This window comes from Moschus berezovskii, chromosome 11 (assembly GCF_049115385.1).
Source record: "Moschus berezovskii isolate FMDL1 chromosome 11, NW_MosBer_1.0, whole genome shotgun sequence".
NCBI lineage: Eukaryota > Metazoa > Chordata > Mammalia > Artiodactyla > Moschidae > Moschus > Moschus berezovskii.
The window spans coordinates 83,634,521-83,649,923 of NC_142470.1; the positions used below are offsets into that span (position 1 = coordinate 83,634,521).

At 55.8% G+C, this 15,403-nt stretch overlaps 1 protein-coding gene across 2 annotated transcripts; it reads right to left on the reverse strand.

The window, feature by feature from the left end:
• Window positions 1-711: 711 nt before the first annotated feature.
• On the reverse strand, window positions 712-10,894 carry PKDCC (protein kinase domain containing, cytoplasmic). Of its 2 annotated transcripts, none has more exons than XM_055400410.2 (7): window positions 10,113-10,894; window positions 5,907-6,029; window positions 5,019-5,203; window positions 4,264-4,343; window positions 3,923-4,030; window positions 1,871-2,044; window positions 712-1,660 (listed from the first exon to the last, which is right to left on the reverse strand). In XM_055400410.2, exons 1-7 carry the CDS (start codon window positions 10,749-10,751, stop codon window positions 1,575-1,577), a joined length of 1,395 nt encoding a protein of 464 aa, XP_055256385.2. In that variant the 5' UTR covers window positions 10,752-10,894; the 3' UTR covers window positions 712-1,574. The 2 variants fall into 2 exon arrangements, with proteins under 2 accessions (XP_055256385.2, XP_055256384.2); XM_055400409.2 differs by having other exon boundaries at window positions 713-1,660; window positions 5,019-5,290.
• Window positions 10,895-15,403: the final 4,509 nt, after the last annotated feature.

Sequence of the window (15,403 nt, forward strand, 5' to 3'; positions counted from 1 at the left end):
GTCAGGGAACTAAGATCCCACAGGCTGCATGGTACAGCCAAAAAATAAAGAAAAATTAAATCAAACAAAACAGAATCACACAGCTTTAAAAAATAATTACTATTAAAAAAAAAAAGAAGAAGATGACTTGTATCCATGCTGGGGCTCCCTCTGGCCTCAGTGTGATCTTGAACCTTTTCACTCTGGGCCTCCATGTACTTGGGCCTTGCCCTGTTAGACCCTCCCTCTCAAAACCCATGAAGAAGGGGCTGGGTTTTCCATGGACTTTGCTGTCTCCCCACCTTCCATATATTTATTTCTTGTTCAAAAAAACAAAAGAAAAGAAAGGCTCTGAAAAAGAAAAGTGTGCATTACCATGTGGTGATAATGGCCAGGACCAACCCTTCCACCAAGGCAAAGTCAATCAGACTGGAGACTGCTCAGGGTCCCCTGGCATGACTGACATCCCACCATTAGGACATGAGTCCTTTGGGTAAAGGCTTTGTATATCAGAAGCCAATGGGTATTAAAATTTTAACTTTGTTAGGGGAAGGGGTTCCTCATGTCTTTGGTTAGGACAAGGATGTGGCGGACCAAGGAGGGAGATGGAAGCCATAGGAGCAGGGCTTGAAAACACATTTTGCAAACTTCAGTGTCTGCCGTGGAGATTTCACTTCTTTGTCACACACACTGCTCCTCCCCCAACTCCCAGACATACACCAGGGACATAATTGAGCACAAGCAAGTCAGGCCAAGAAACTGTGGCTGGGGAGGTCAGTCCTTGCCGTGAAATGTCATTTTATTAATTGATTTTACTTTTTTTACAAAAATAAACATTTTAATGAACAAGAAGTACAAAAGCTTCTGGATATACAAACTCCAGGAGGGGGGAGAGGCTGGTTTTGGCTGCTTTGCGGCTTTCACTGAAAGCAAATGAGGCAGAAAGGCCCCGGCCCCACCCCCGCCCCAGGTCCTGGCTCAAACTGCTACCTGCTCCTCAACCCACGACTTGGCTCATACCTTGTATGCTTCTCTGTCTGTGCCCTGGGCTGGCTGGCAGGCACCCCCTGTTGGGTTCCCAGAGGCAGCCGCCCTGGGGTACAGAATCGCCCACATCTTGGAGCATCCCTTCAAGTCTCCGCTCAGGAGCTTGGCTAAGAGAACGCGCTCCATGACTGATTGTCCCCTCGTGGCCCCTGCTGGGCCATGGCACATGCAGCAACACCAGCAGCAGAGGCTCTGGCTACATTATCACACTACAGACACAGTGATGGGGCTGCCCACGGAACTGTCCCCATTGAGGGGCAGAGCGCCCAATAGGGAGACCAGCCTGAGCCCTGCTGGCGGCCCAGACGCTGAGAGAGGCAGTCGGCTCCCTCCCCTCCGATTCCTGGCTCTGAAGCCAGCAGTCCCAGACCTCGACTGGGAAACTCACATTTTTAACATCTGGCATTATTGCACGTTGTCCTGGTCTCCTCGGTCTGTCTGGGCTGTCAGCTTGGTCTGCAGGGGTGCCCATGTGGCATGCAGTGCTGCCAGGGCAAGTCACGGGCACGCCCAGCTGGTGGGGATGGTCAGCGGAGCCCGCAGATGGCTCAGCCAGAGGCCCTCACGTACGTGGTCTTGCTGGGATCAGGGACCACGTGGCTCCATCCTGTCTTGAAAAAGACCAGCTGCCGACCTGGAGGCAGAAGTGAGAGGGAACAGGACTGGATGTTTCTCTCCCTGGAGGCAGGGCCACTCTCCCTAACACAAGGACACTTGTCTCACCCCCTCAGCCCCCTTGTCTTCTCATTGTTTCTGGCTTCTGATGGGGGGACCACCACTACCCATCAGTCTCTTCTGGGGAATCTGGTCACCTTCCTCAGGATGTCCTTTCCCCCTGGCTCACCTGTCCAGGTGGTCTGGTTAGTGACCACAAAGGCCTGGCACTGAGCATGGTTCTCACAGATGTCCACGGCCTCGGCGAGGTTGAACACTGAAAGGAGGCAGCTTCCGTGGTGGTAGGATGGCCAGCATCGGTAGTCCTCCTGGGGGATAGTACTGTCGGGGAGGCGCTGGTACTCTGCGGTTTGGAGATGGAACTCAAGTGAGAACTCTGTGTGGCCAGGGGTGAGGGCTGGGACCGCTTTCCTTAAAGGGCTAGGGGGCCCATTTCTTAGATGTAGTCTAAAACCCAACCCAGTCTTCCTAGCATGGAGATGCAGGCAGCTACCACTGTGGAACTGGGATGACCACTCAGGAAAGGCAAAGCTCAGGTTACCTTTTGGGAGATACACATCTCCCAAATCTAAGGGCACACAAGTGATTTAGGCTGCATGTGACGGTGGGCACATGTGTGAGACGAATGCTCACACACACACACAGAGCTACTGGTTGACCAGGCTGGCTGCTGAGCTTGGAACATTTTAGACATTTAAAGCTGGGCTTCCCAAACTTCAGCGTGCATGTGAATCTTCAGGAATCTTGTTAAAATGCAGATTCTCATTCTGAAGGTCTGGGGTGGGGCCAGGGAACTGGCATTTCCAACCAGCTTCCGGAACTGCTGGTATGCAGACCACACTGAGGAGCAAGAGCTTCCGGCTGCCCTTGGTCCCATTTCCTCCTGGCCTGGGGGAGAGAGGTTAGACCAGCTTCTTGGGTAGCAGGGGTCTGTCACGAGTTTTTGAAGTTCAGAGGCATGCAGATGAATGTAAAACACAAAGAATTACCATTTGGGAATCCACAACTTGAGTGTTTGGGGCAGAGACTGGAGGAAGAATATGAAATCTTCCCATTTCACAGAAAGAGCCCCCAGAGGCTCTGAAAACTCCTCAATCTGGAAGCTGCTTCGCTGCAGGCCTCCTGTTCACCCGAGTCTTGCTGCCTGGGGAGCCCCAGCTCTGGACTGATAATGCAGAAGCCCTGGGCCTTGGCCACCCCGCCTTCCTGCCTCCTTCTTCTACAGGGACTAGACCAAAGTCCAGGGCAGGCTGTGATTTATAGCCCCATAAACGGCGTCCTCAGGGACAGAGCCAGCCATTGTTCACCTCGTTAAACTTTATTTACAGGGCTAACGAGGGCTCCCCCACCCCTAAGACTGGCCAGAGCTCCTTGAATACGGATGCTGCCCATCCCTCGCCCCCTGCCAACCAGGCTAAACCCCAGGGCCTCAGCGGAGGGACCACGCACAGCCTGCGAGTCATGACTGAAATTCTCTCCCTGCTTGGGGGCTTCTTAACGGGTATCAGGTAGAGCCCTCTCCACCTCCAGCCATCCTCCTAGCCCCAGAAGGGTGAGGAACGAAAGAGAAGTAAACACAGACTGTGTTCCAGCTGTGTAAGAGGAAACGAGTTAACTGCTTTCACACATTTCACCCATCATTTACTCCCTGGAAAAATTCTGTGAGGCAGGTAGTACTGAACCCAATTCACAGATGAGGAAAGTGAGGCTCAAGGTGTAAATAACTTGCTGAAAGCACACACAATACAGAACGAGCTTTGCAGCCACCCAGAGAAGGGTTGGGTCAGAGCCCAACCCCCAGTTCAAGGCAGAATTATAGTTATTCCTGGGCTTCCCTCGTGGCTCAGATGGTAAAAAATCTGCCTGCAATGCAGAAGACCAAGGTTTGATTCCTGGGTTGGGAAGATCCCCCAGAGAAGGAAATGGCAACTCACTCCAGTATTCACGTCTGGAGAATCATGTGGACAGAGGAGCCGGGTGCGCTACAGTCCACAGGGTTGCAAAGAGTCGGATACGTCTGAGTGACTCACACACATATACATAGTTGTTCTAGCTGAGTCAGAGGGAAGATCTCTGAGTGGAGGCCAAGCAGTCCCTCTGCATCACTCCAAGTGAGTCTCAAAGGGAGGCTGAGCCACTTCCCCAACTAGGGGGATCACTCTCCTCGACCCACCCCCCCCGCCACCTTCCCTGTCCCTGAATCCCTACGGGGGCCACTCACCGGCTTGGCTGCCCGCAGTGGAGTTCTGCAGATACTGCCCGCTCCGGTACAGGTGCAGCACCTTCTCCAGCTGGGCCAGGGTCTCGTCCACCCCCCAGGTGAGCTCTCCTGCAGAGTGCAGTGTGGCTCTATGAGGGCCCCTGGGCTCCCACATCTCCCTCCCCGCCCCCACCCACCCCAACTCTGGAGCCTGGGCCCTGACGACCAGAGGACTGGGGCGGGGGTTTGCCACATAATCTACTTGGGGAAGTGATGTTTCTGGACTGTGTGCCATCCTGGGCCATTCTTGTTCCCACGTTTGCTGGAGGTTTGGGGACAAGGTGATGGGAGGCAGTGCTCACCCGTGGCGTTGACGATGCTGTCCAGCAGGGGCCGGAGTGAAGGCGGGGCACTATGGGGCAGGAGGTATGTGAAGAAAAACCTGGGGCCGAGAGAAAGCAGGAGCTAAAGGTCCAGCCTGTGGGGACATGGCCTTCCTCTACCCCAACTTGGGACAGAACCCCAATCTCGCTAGGGAGCCTGATCCCTTGGGCTAACCATCTCACCCATATAGCCCCAGAGGGTGCCTAGGAGTCGATTCAGACTAAGGAGTCAATTCAGCATGTGCCCCGTTGGGGTCTGAGCAGATGCTAAGGCCACAAGTAACTTCACACCAAACTGAAGTCTGAGGTGTGTTTTCCCCATCCATCCTGGGGACTTGTCCACCCCTCAGCCCCACATTATCCTCCACGTTGACCCATGTCAGAGCCAACTTCCATGGTTTGGCTCTATGAGGAGCTTCCACAAGTGAAGGGCCCAGGCAGGAAGGGGCAGGGCCCTCCCACCAGCCCTAGGCTGAGTCTGACACTATTTTAAGAAGCCTCCAGCTGCCACCCCCCAACCCAGATTCTCCTTGGAGCTGACTATTTTTAGCTTCATGGTCAGGAGCCTGCCTGTTCCCTTCTGGACGTGGGGAGCCTTTCCCCGCCCCTGCCACTCCATTGGTCATGGCAGAGTCTCCCGCCTTGGCTGGTCTCTTGGGCCCCGTGTGAGCTCCCCTCCCTGCCGTGCCTCCTGGGGCCTCTTGCTGGTCCTCCTGAGTGGGGCTGGAGGTCACCTGTAGGCATTGTAGAGGTTGCGTTTCTCATTCATGGCCTCGCACCAGCCCTGGGCAGAGCAGGGCAGGGTGAAGTTCCTGGCTGGGAACTCGAGTATGCAGTCGGCGTTGCCTGTGCAAGGCGTCTCCTCCACACGGGCGTCATCCAGATCTGTCACCTTCAGCTCCCCGTCCACCAGCACAAACTGTCGGGGGCGGAAGTCCAGCAGAGTGACCGAGCCCAGCGGGGAGTGGGCCAGGTGGTGGAGGAGGCGGCCCAGGCTCAGGCAGATCTGAGGGGCAGACACCGGACTGCTCACTGCTTTTCTCCAGGGAGGGGAGCGTGGGGGCTCCAGGGTGCCCTCCTCTGAGGCTTTGGACTGAGCTGGTGGGTTTGCCTTTCTCTTAAATGTTCAAGTGTTCACTAAGGGCTGAGGCCTGGGACCTTACAGTGGTCCCAGTGATTTTCTACAACCCCATGGCTGGCCTGACCCTGAGGGTAACATGGAGAAAGTGGGGAAATGGGCAAGGAAAATCTGGGGACTCCTCCCTGAAGCTGCATCTCAGTGTGGGCTCTGTCCAGTGCATGCAAATAGAGGGCAGGCCAAGATGACCTTAAGATCTTTCTAGACCTAGGACACTAGCTCTTCTGCAGCCATAGCTCTTCTGCAGCCAGGCTGAGGGGGGGGGTGTGTGTGTGTGTGTGGAACAGGAGTACAAAACCAGGATCCTCTCTGCCTTGGTTTTTTTTTAACCCTTTGGCTGATGGCTGAGTCAACTGCGTGGCATCCTACCCCCCCTCCCTCCCTCAACTAAGGAGGAATCCAAGCTGCTCTGGAGGGCTGACCTTCTAAGGGAGAACCATCCCAGCCAGGAGCCCAAGGCCGACTGTCCCTCCTCCCTGCTCACTCGGAAGCGATCCTCCCAGGAGGTCTGCAGCAGCTGGATCATCTCCACCGGGGCGCCCAGCTCCGTGATGGTGGTCAGGGCATCTGGGATGTCCTCACTGTCCTGGTAGCAGTAACCATAGAGCTGAAAGAGGCCAGGCAGGTCATGAGGTCACAGGGTGGGGATAGGGACGAGGAGAGGCTGCATTGTCAGATGCCGCCACCCTCCCATCCCTAGGTCTCTGCTTCAGCTCAGGCCAGAAGAGAACAGCAACTCTGCCTGGGAAGCCTGCGCTCAAGCCCACTGTTCTAGCAGCCCCTTACCTCTGGCCACTCAGGAAAATGGGCAGGTCTGAGCACCATGTGATAACCATGTGCCAGGCACTGTGCTAAATGTTTTACATGCATAACTCAATTCTTAGAATAACCTAAGAGGGCATAGTTGGTACTATTAGTATCTCCAATTCCCACGTGAGGAAACCAACTCAGAAAGGTTAAATTACCTCCACAAGGTCACACAGGTAAGAAATGCAGGAGCTCGTATCTAAATATATGTCACTCTGACTCCACAACCTTGTTCTTTCCAAGAGTGCCATTTGCTAACTGGCAAACCAACAAATGGTTATTGTACCTCCTCCCCTGTTCTAATCCTTGTCTTGGCTTCATCATTTCCACTTACAGGCACCTTCATTTTTTCTTTGCTCTGGTTTTTCTGTAGGGAAAGCAATCTCCCTGAGGATTTGTAACAAGTGTTGATCAGTACAAAAAGAATCCAGGGCTCATACTCTTGGGTGTTCTTTGCATAGCTGGTGGGGGTGGGGGGATGACCCATATTAGCTGGAGTAGTAGTGAGCTCCTGGGGAAGGTCACTGTTCTTTGAGGGCATGGTCACAAGGGCCTTTCCACTCCATAGCATCTGGGGGAAGGGCTTTGTACAGCTCAGCTGGCCAGGGGCTTCTGGGAAACACAGCCTGACTTTGTCACCGACACCTAAACCAGGATCCATGGAGAGCCCTGCTTGTTCCCGCCTTTTCCCACCTCGCTGCACATCAGCTAAGGGATCAGCCGGTGCTCAAAACACCCAGCACTCTGTGGGGCAGGAACACAAAGGCCAAGTTGTCGGGGCCAGAGTAGGAAGAGAGGAGAGCTCAATGATGGGGGTGGGGATGGGGTGGATACCAGCAGAGCCAAGCCCCTGGGCTAGATTTCCCTGCACACTTTCACCCTTCGCGGTTCCACTCACGGCCCCTGCACTCTCCCTTCCATCCCGGTAGGAACCTTTTAGCCACCCCCCATCCCTGGACCCAGCCGCCTCAGTCCTGCCTGCACGAGGGAAGGCACATCTCAGATCACTAGGGTGGTGACTTGGGGGATTGGGGGAAATCCCGGGTGCCCTCTTCTCCCCTCCTCTTCTTCCCTCCCCACCCCACATCAGCCCGGGGGAGGCCCCAGATCCCAAAGAGGGCAGTGGTAGGGGGAGGTAAAAGGAGCAGCCCTGGAGCCTGGTTCTCATTTTCTTGCCCAGAGTCTGAGCCTTTGTGGGAAACTTCTGAAGGTTATTAAACACCCGGAGGTCGTTAAATGCGCTGTTAACGAGGTATTAATCAACACCCCTCAGGAAAAAATAAAAAGACACCATTAACCCCCCCAGGAAGCATGAGGCTGAGCATTTCAGTCGCATCTTTTGTTCCTCTGGGAGAAGAAATATACTCTGGCAGGGCCAGAATCAGGGCCCAGGCAGGCCTGGGGCCCCATCTGAGGCCACCGGCCCCAGAACGACAGAGGTGCAGGAGAGGGGAGACCCTTGTGCCCTTTGACCCTGGGCTATAGAGGCATCTATCACGTGAGGGAATGTGTGTGTGTGCGTGTGTTGTGTGTGTCAGAGGTGGGCTGGGGAGGGGTCACGGAAGATGGATGGAGACATCCCGCCCGGGCAGTCCTGGAGACCAGACCAAGCTCTGGGAAGTGCCCAGTGGGACAAACTGTCCCGGGCCTTTGCTGTTTGAACACCCACAGCGCCAACTCTGGGACTGCCAGAGAAGGGGAGGGAGCCTCGGGGAGCGGGAAGCACTCTCTGGCTCCTCCCTGGTTCAGCAAACAGTCGAACAATTTTGAAATTTTAAATGATTAAGAGGTATTAAAACAACATTATTTCTAGTTCTGTGCACACCCAAATGGAAGCCTCCTGAGCAAGAAGACCCCCAGGTAGAAAACCCTCTTTGGAGGCAGAGGTGACACTGCTGAAGAAGCCAGAGGGATACTGGCCTGGGGGTCTGGGGATGAGACCCCCACCAAAGCCGTGCCTAAATTCACCCCAAGGTTCCTCTACCTCCCTGTAAGTAAGGCTAGCTTTTCACCTCTCCCCTGACAGAAAGGACCTGGGACCCTCCCTGTCTTGTAACACTTGTGTCTTAGGGCAACTCACCCCAATCTCCCACCCTGTAAGAGTCACACAGCCAACCTATTCTTGGTCTAGAGAGGGACTGAGTGAAAACCAGTTATTTTTTTCTTTGACACCTCCAGCATTGTGGTGGGGGCCTGACATTAAAGTGGAGGACCATTCTGTGATATACGTGGGGGTGTTTAGCTGATGCTGGTGTTGAAGTCTGGGTGGGGTAAGAGAGGGTGGGAGGAGTTCCTTAAGAGACAGGAGAGCACAGCAAACCTCCAATCTGTCGTAAGGGAGAGGGGTCTTGAGTCAATTAACTAACACTCAATATCCTGCTAACACACTTAAGACCTTCCCCACTGCCTCGGAATCTGACCGACACCCCAGTTTCCAAAAACTTCCCAGGAGCCCCTGGGAAGGAAAGTAAACTAGATCCTCCCAGTTAGAATGGCCACGTAACCAGCTGCTCACTCCCTGCAGCTCCAGAGTCAGCTATGCCACCAGGCAAGCCATCCACAGTGGCTGGCTCTGCCTGACCTTCTGCAACCAGTTCAGAACCCAGGACCCAGTCGACACGTGTCTGATCAGGGCTGGGGTAGCCTGGGAGCCAGCAGTGGTGTCAATAGCTCTCTAAGTTCTCTCTACTAGTCTGTGATGCACAGACCTGGGGTCCATCTCACTCCTGAGGAAAGGAGGGAGGGATTCCTGGGTTTTTGCTCACATCTCCCGGGTGCAGAAAGGTTCATGTGAGTGGGCTGGGAGGTGGAAGGTGTGGGCATGGTTCTTCAGCGGGTGAGCTTGCACACACCCTGTGTTCACTGGGCCAGGAGCAGTCAGGGATTCCCCTCTCCGTCTGCTCAGACATGTGCAAAGGGAACGGTTTGTCTAATCCCAGGACTGACTCAAGGACAGAGGAGAGCTGGGGGAGAGGAGGAAGTGGGTGTGTTAGGGCAGTGCTGGGACTGTAAGAGGCCCACTCTCTCAGTCTAGCCTGGAGGGGACAAGGTGGGGTCTCATCTTTCCTCTCTGCTCCCCAGTGAATGGGAGAGACAGAGTCCCATTTAGTAGGAACCTGGGCATCTGGCCTTCTCAATCCTCCAGTCTCTTAGACACATTTGCTCAGGTAATGTGACCCTCAGACCCTCAGCCTGTCCCCCGAGCACTGAGCTAGAACCCCAAAGGCTTCCCCAAAGCCTACTTTGAGGCCCAGGGTCTCCTCAAGGAAGGGCTATGCATTTTGTGGCCTACTATCCAGTCCCCTCCAGTTCTTCCAGTGGCTTCTGGGTGGGGTACCGGATATTCTTGGGGAATCAAACCTGGTCTTTTTCTAGCTCTTCCCAACCCCATTTGCTGTGCCACCCCACCTTCAAAGTCAGACAAGTCACTGTTTGGAAGTTGAGAGAAGTGGGGTTCAGATTCCATCAAGAAAGTAAACGGATCACTGCAGTTGTGCCCCTAACTCAGGGATGAGCTCTGTTCAGCATCTCGGTTTGGAGTCATTTCCCTAGTGCTCAACACCCCAGCTCCAGCAGAAGGAGGGTCCTAAGTCCAAACGGACCCCAATCCCCATCCCGAGTTTGGGAACCCTCTGTCCTGATTTATCTTGGTGTGGAAGTTGAGGAACCCGGGAGTGTCTCCGGACGGCCACCCAGGAGTGAGAAGCAGAGTGGCGTAGAAGGGAGCTGCCATGAACCGGGTTCTGTCCCCCAGCTTAAACCTGACACAGTCACTGGGGCTCCGCTTCTTTATGTGTAAAAACAAAGGTTCTCTTCTAGCCAAAGAGACCCGACCTGGGCACGTCCAGCCAGCACCCTCAGCCCCGCACCCGCACCTTCGTACCTGCAGCACGTTGGGGTGCCGCAGCCGCTCCAGCAGCACCATCTCTTTGAGCAGCTTATGGGCTGCCAGTCGGTAGCAGCCCCTCCGCGCCCCGAACTCGCGCACGCAGCTGCCCAGATCGTGGCCGCTGAAGTCCACCGCCTTGAGCGCCACCGCCGCGCCGCCAGGCAGGCGGACCCGGTACACGGCCTTGGTGTAGCCGGAGCCCAAGTACTGAGCGCCGGACACGTTGCGGAGCGCGGCGCAGCCCAGGCGCGGGCCCGGACCAGGGGAGCCCGGGCCGGGAGCCGGGGGCCAGCCCGGAGCGCCGTCGGGCAGCGGCCGGGCCCGCGGGGGCCGGGGACGCTGCAGGCCCGGACCGCCCGGGGCCAGGTCCATAAGGCGCCGCCGCTCCGGCCGGCCGGCCCCGGGCCCGGGGCCCCCGCGGGAATAGCGCTGCACCTCCTCGTAGCGCGCTCGAATCTGCCGGGCCAGCTCCCCGCGGCCCCCGCGACGGCCCGGGCCCGGGGCTGGCGAGGGCCCGGGGGACTGGCCGGGCCGTGGAGGCTCCGAGCCCGGTGCGAAGAGCACGTTGAGGACCGAGCCCAGCAGGAAGGAGGCGCAGAAACCCGCGGCCACCGCCGCCCGCCGGCGCCGCATCGCTCCCCTCCCCCCGGCAGCCGGCCCCGCGCGGCTCCCCGGCCGCGGCCCCGGGAGGCTCAGGCTCCGAGGCGGCTCCGCTCTGCGCTCCGCCGGCCCCCGGCCCAGCCCACGCGCATGGCCCCGGCGGCCCCGACCCCGGCCCCGGCCCCTCGCGGGCGGCACATCGGCCTGACACTTGCCTCCCTCTCGCCCTGCCCCCGCCGCTTATAAGGCCCGGAGCCGCCCCCGCCCCCGCCCCCGCCGCCGCCGCCTCCCAGCTCCCGGCCCGAGCCCGTCCTCGGCGCCGCCCCCTCCGGCCGGCCCGGCCTTCCCCGCTGACTGACAGCGGGACCTCCTCCCGCGGCCGTCCCGGCCTGAGAAGCGGCTCGGAGGCGGCTCCGGCCCTGCCCAGCCCGGGATCGCGGGCCGGGCGAGGAAGGGAGGGGGCGGCGGCGGCCCCGGAGCGAGCCGGGGCGATCGGGCCCAGAGCGAGGGCGGATAACGGGGCCGGGGCGGCCAGATAACGGGCCCGGGAGGCGCTCAGCTGAGCCGGCGGGGCAGGGTGGGGGAGCAGACGGAGGGGCGAGGCCGGCGGGTAGCGGGTCCCGGAAGGGACGAGCAGCTGGGTCCGGGGTGCGCCCTCCCTGGGACCCGGGGCCGTGGGGCTGGCTGGGCGCGGGGAAGGGGCGAGGGCCCGCCTCACGCGGGGGGCGCTGCTCATCGCTTAGTCGCGGATTCGGGGGCCGGGAATGGGGAGGCGGGCGCTCAGGGGCTGGCACCTGCGAGCGCCTGTAGGACGGCAACTCTGGGATCCGAAGAAAAGTCAGGCGATGCCCTCTTCCATCTCCCCTACCAAGTTTTTCTGATTTTCCTTGTCCCTAAAGCCCCACATCGAACCCCTGCCCCGGGGATTCCCGCAGACAGACGTTAGCCGCGGATCACGAACTTTATTCGTGCTAGTAATTTGTACAAAGAGCACTTGTATCCACGGACATGCGTGATCCTGATTGTCTCTGGAGCGTGTTGCATTAGTGTGTCTGAAGGGGCCACTGTGTCCGAGGAAGGGAGTGTGTACCATGTGTGTAAGTAGGTGCTGACTCCAGCAGAACTTCTGGTCCCTCCTCCTCCCTCCCTGATTGCATCATTAGCGCTAATTGAGGAGCTTTCACACGCCAGTGCATTAGTTGTTTGGAGTGAGCTCCCCCCTCCTGGGAGAGATAAGCCGCCGCCCCTCCCCCTCGCAGTCCTGCGCTTCCTCAGCGCCCTGGAACTGTCCACCTAGATCCCCCCGACCCCCCACTTCTTGGGCACCTTCCTGCCCCCTGGTCCTTTCCTGGTTAATCTCGTTCTTCCTCGCAGTGTCAGAGATTAGCTCAAGAGGAGGCAGGAGGGCCTAGAAAGTCTTTCCTCCAGGAGGCTGAAGAGTTCTGAATGCGATCTCTGTGATGAGAAAGACAGAAATCACTGGCCGGTTCTTTTGGACCTGGAAGGGCAGAGGACAGCTCTGAATCCTCGATCACCAGCCTGTGATCCCACTGATGTAGGGGTATCCAGCCCTGACGCCTAGGGTCCCCTAAGACTGGGAGAGTTGGGGTCCAGTCTAACTTAGCAAGCATGGGAAGGGCAGAGTGAGAGAAGCCTCCATTCTCCTGAGGACCTTGGGTTTGGTAGAGTTTGGTCTGGTCCTGTTTAGCTGCTCTGCCCTGCCCTGGCCTTTGGCTGCTGGGTGTGGGGGAAGGCTCTGAGCAGATGCCCTCCCCAGCCCTCACACCAGATGTCTTTGGTCTAATTAACTGTGCTGGGAAAACCAACCTGGGTTTGTAAACAGAGCTACTGGCTAAAGTCAACAGGGAGCAGCAGCAAACAGCAAGCATTCCCCTCACACTCAGCCACAGGCCAATCCCGCTCCCTAGGGAAGAGGGGAGCCTTGCAGATCCTGAGGCCTCCTGGCCCACATCTGAGTCAGGGAAGCCCTCTCTTCCTCTGTTACCCCAATATGGACATTTCTTTACCCCAGTGGCTCAGACAGTAAAGAATCCACCTACAAGGCAGGACACTGGGGTTTGAACCCTGGGTCAGGAAGATCCCCTGGAGAAGGGAATGGCAACCCACTCCAGTATTCTTGCCTGGAGAATCCCCATGGACAGAGGAGCCTGGTGGGCTACATACAGTCCATGGGGTCCCAAAGAGTCGGACATGACTGAGCCACTAACACATTACTAGTCTCAGGGGCTTCTCTGCTGGGGATGACTGGGGATTCGGGGAGGACAAAGTTGCCATCCCAAGACTCTGCCTCCCTTCCAGAGAACTCTTAGGATCTATTAGCCCAACCTCCTGATCTATGGGGAAGCCATTATATGGGGAATGTTCCTTAAAGAGCTTTCTTTGGGGCCTGCTCTGCTCTAGGATCTTGGAGAAACCTCCTAGGTAGGGCTTGGCATTGATGAATCTCTAACTCAGAGTTGGTGAATATAACATGAACATTGTTAAGTTCGTTACACATCATGTAGGTATTATAATAACATGGTCTGAAATTAGATAATTATTCCTGTGATATCTTTGCCAAGCTTCAGTGTTTCTGTTATGGTTTGAGAGTTCAGCGCACACAGGGCCTGAGAAAAGGCCTGAATACACACATACAATGCACACGCATGAGCCTGTGGACAGTGACCTCACACACAGGAACAAAGGCGTTTCAGCCATCGTTCTCACACTCACTCTGTCTCCCTCGCTGGCTCTCAGACATACAGACATATACAATCTTTGATGGAAATAGGTTTTTGGCCTCTGAAAAAAAGAGACTGAACGTTTTAAACAGATTAGAGTTTCTGAATTGGCAGTTTCTTGACTTCTTAACCAAATTGTGCTTGTTTGCTTTCTTTTTTTTCTTTGCCACCCAAGGAGTAGAATCATCATTTCAAAGAATTGAAAAAGACCTAAAACTCTTGTTCAGGATCCAGATTTACTATCTGCCCTGCCCCAAAGACCTGGTAAGGCCGGTAGCCTGGGCCTCCCTGACCAGAGTCCTCAGGCCTGCAAGCTCAGAGCACCGAGGGCCCTCCTCCAGCTCTCACTCAGGGCCACGGTGGTGCCCAGTGTCTGCCTGTTCAAGAGCTGTGCTTCAAACACACCATGTTCTCCAGCCGCTCCCTCTGCCTATCACACCCTCACCCCATCCAAACACTAGCTTGGATAGCAATCCTTAGGGAGGAGGCAGATGGTCCAAACTCCAAAATACTAAATTTCTTTGGAAATGTCTTCAAAGTACATGTCTTTCTGCATGTTTTGTCAGATTTTCTTAGGCCTCCAGGATAGGATTATCATCCTCTCCTCAGTCCTCTTCATTGCCTGCCTTCTCCCTCCAGCTCAGGTCTCAAATATTTCTTTTGGAATGTTACTCTCCAGCTCAGAAACCTGGAAGAGAAACTGAACTGGACCTTCAGGCCTTTGGGAGCTGGCTCCAGCCCTCCACCTGTCTCAGTTCCCCTTTCATTTCCCCGCACAGAACCAGACTCCCTTGACCTGTTGCCAGCACTGGCTCCTGACTTGGAGCCATCATTAGTGTTTTCTGCTGTGGCCCTCCCAGTTCCTTTTCCTGAAATGCCCACTGGTAGCCTTACCCACCGGAGAAGGCAATGACAAGCCACTCCAGTACTCTTGCCTAGAAAATCCCATGGATGGAGGAGCCTGGTAGGCTGCAGTCCCTGGGGTCGCTAAGGGTCGGACACGGCTGAGCGACTTCACTTTCACTTTTCACTTTCACACATTGGAGAAGGAAATGGCAACCCACTCCAGTGTTCTTGCCTGGAGAATCCCAGGGACGGGGGAGCCTGGTGGGCTTCCGTCTATGGGGTCACACAGAGTCGGACACAACTGAAGTGACTTAGCAGCAGCAGCAGCCTTACCCACTGGCTTCCCCAGTGGCTCAGCGGTAAAGAATCCGCCTGCAATGCAAGAGACTCAGGAGACACAGGTTTGATCCCTGGGTCAGGAAGATCCCCTGCAGGAGGGTATGGCAACCCACTTCAGTATTCTTGTGTGGAGAATCCCATGGATGGAAGAGCCTGGAGGGCTACAGTCCTTAGGGTCACAAAGATTCGGACACGACTGAAGCAACTTTAATACTCAGTACTCAGCCTTTCCACATCATCTTTGCTAGATAGCTGGTTCATCAAGTCTCCCAGGAAATAGTGAGTCACAGACACTGCTTCTTCACTTGGGGTACCTGGGTCCCTGGGACCTTGAAGGCCTGTTCTTAGAGTTCTGTGGATTTATTTTCTTTAAAAGGAAATGTACAAAACACATTTCTCAGGTCTTGGAAACCTTGATGTAGACCAAAGAGCTTGGGGCTACAAGAAACCAAGAAACCTGGGTTCAAATTTCGTTAACTGAGTTGCTTCGGGTGACTTAGTTAATCTCTCTGTGTATTAATTTTCTCATGAAGAGAATGGGAGACAATACTAGTACCTGCTATGTAAAGTTGTCGAGTGATGAAATGCAGAAACATTGAAGTGCCTGGCACAGACTAAGCCCTCAATATGAGTAATCTATAGCTAGTATTAATGATAATATTGAGCAAATAAACATCTGGGACAACATGTTAAACAACTAACCATAACTCTGCCTAGAGGGAGAAAAGACTTTAACTACTTTCCATCCTGGTTTCCACT

Bases quoted from the DNA above. Each gene is read 5' to 3' on its own strand.
- PKDCC (XM_055400409.2), bottom strand. From the start codon at position 10,751: ATGCGGCGCCGGCGGGCGGCGGTGGCCGCGGGTTTCTGCGCCTCCTTC. The intron at 5,291-5,906 runs GTGAGCAGGGAG...TCTGCCCCTCAG, and splicing joins CCTGGGAGGATCGCTTCCGA to ATCTGCCTGAGCCTGGGCCG. The intron at 4,031-4,263 runs GTGAGCACTGCC...TGCACTCTGCAG, and splicing joins CAGCATCGTCAACGCCACGG to GAGAGCTCACCTGGGGGGTG.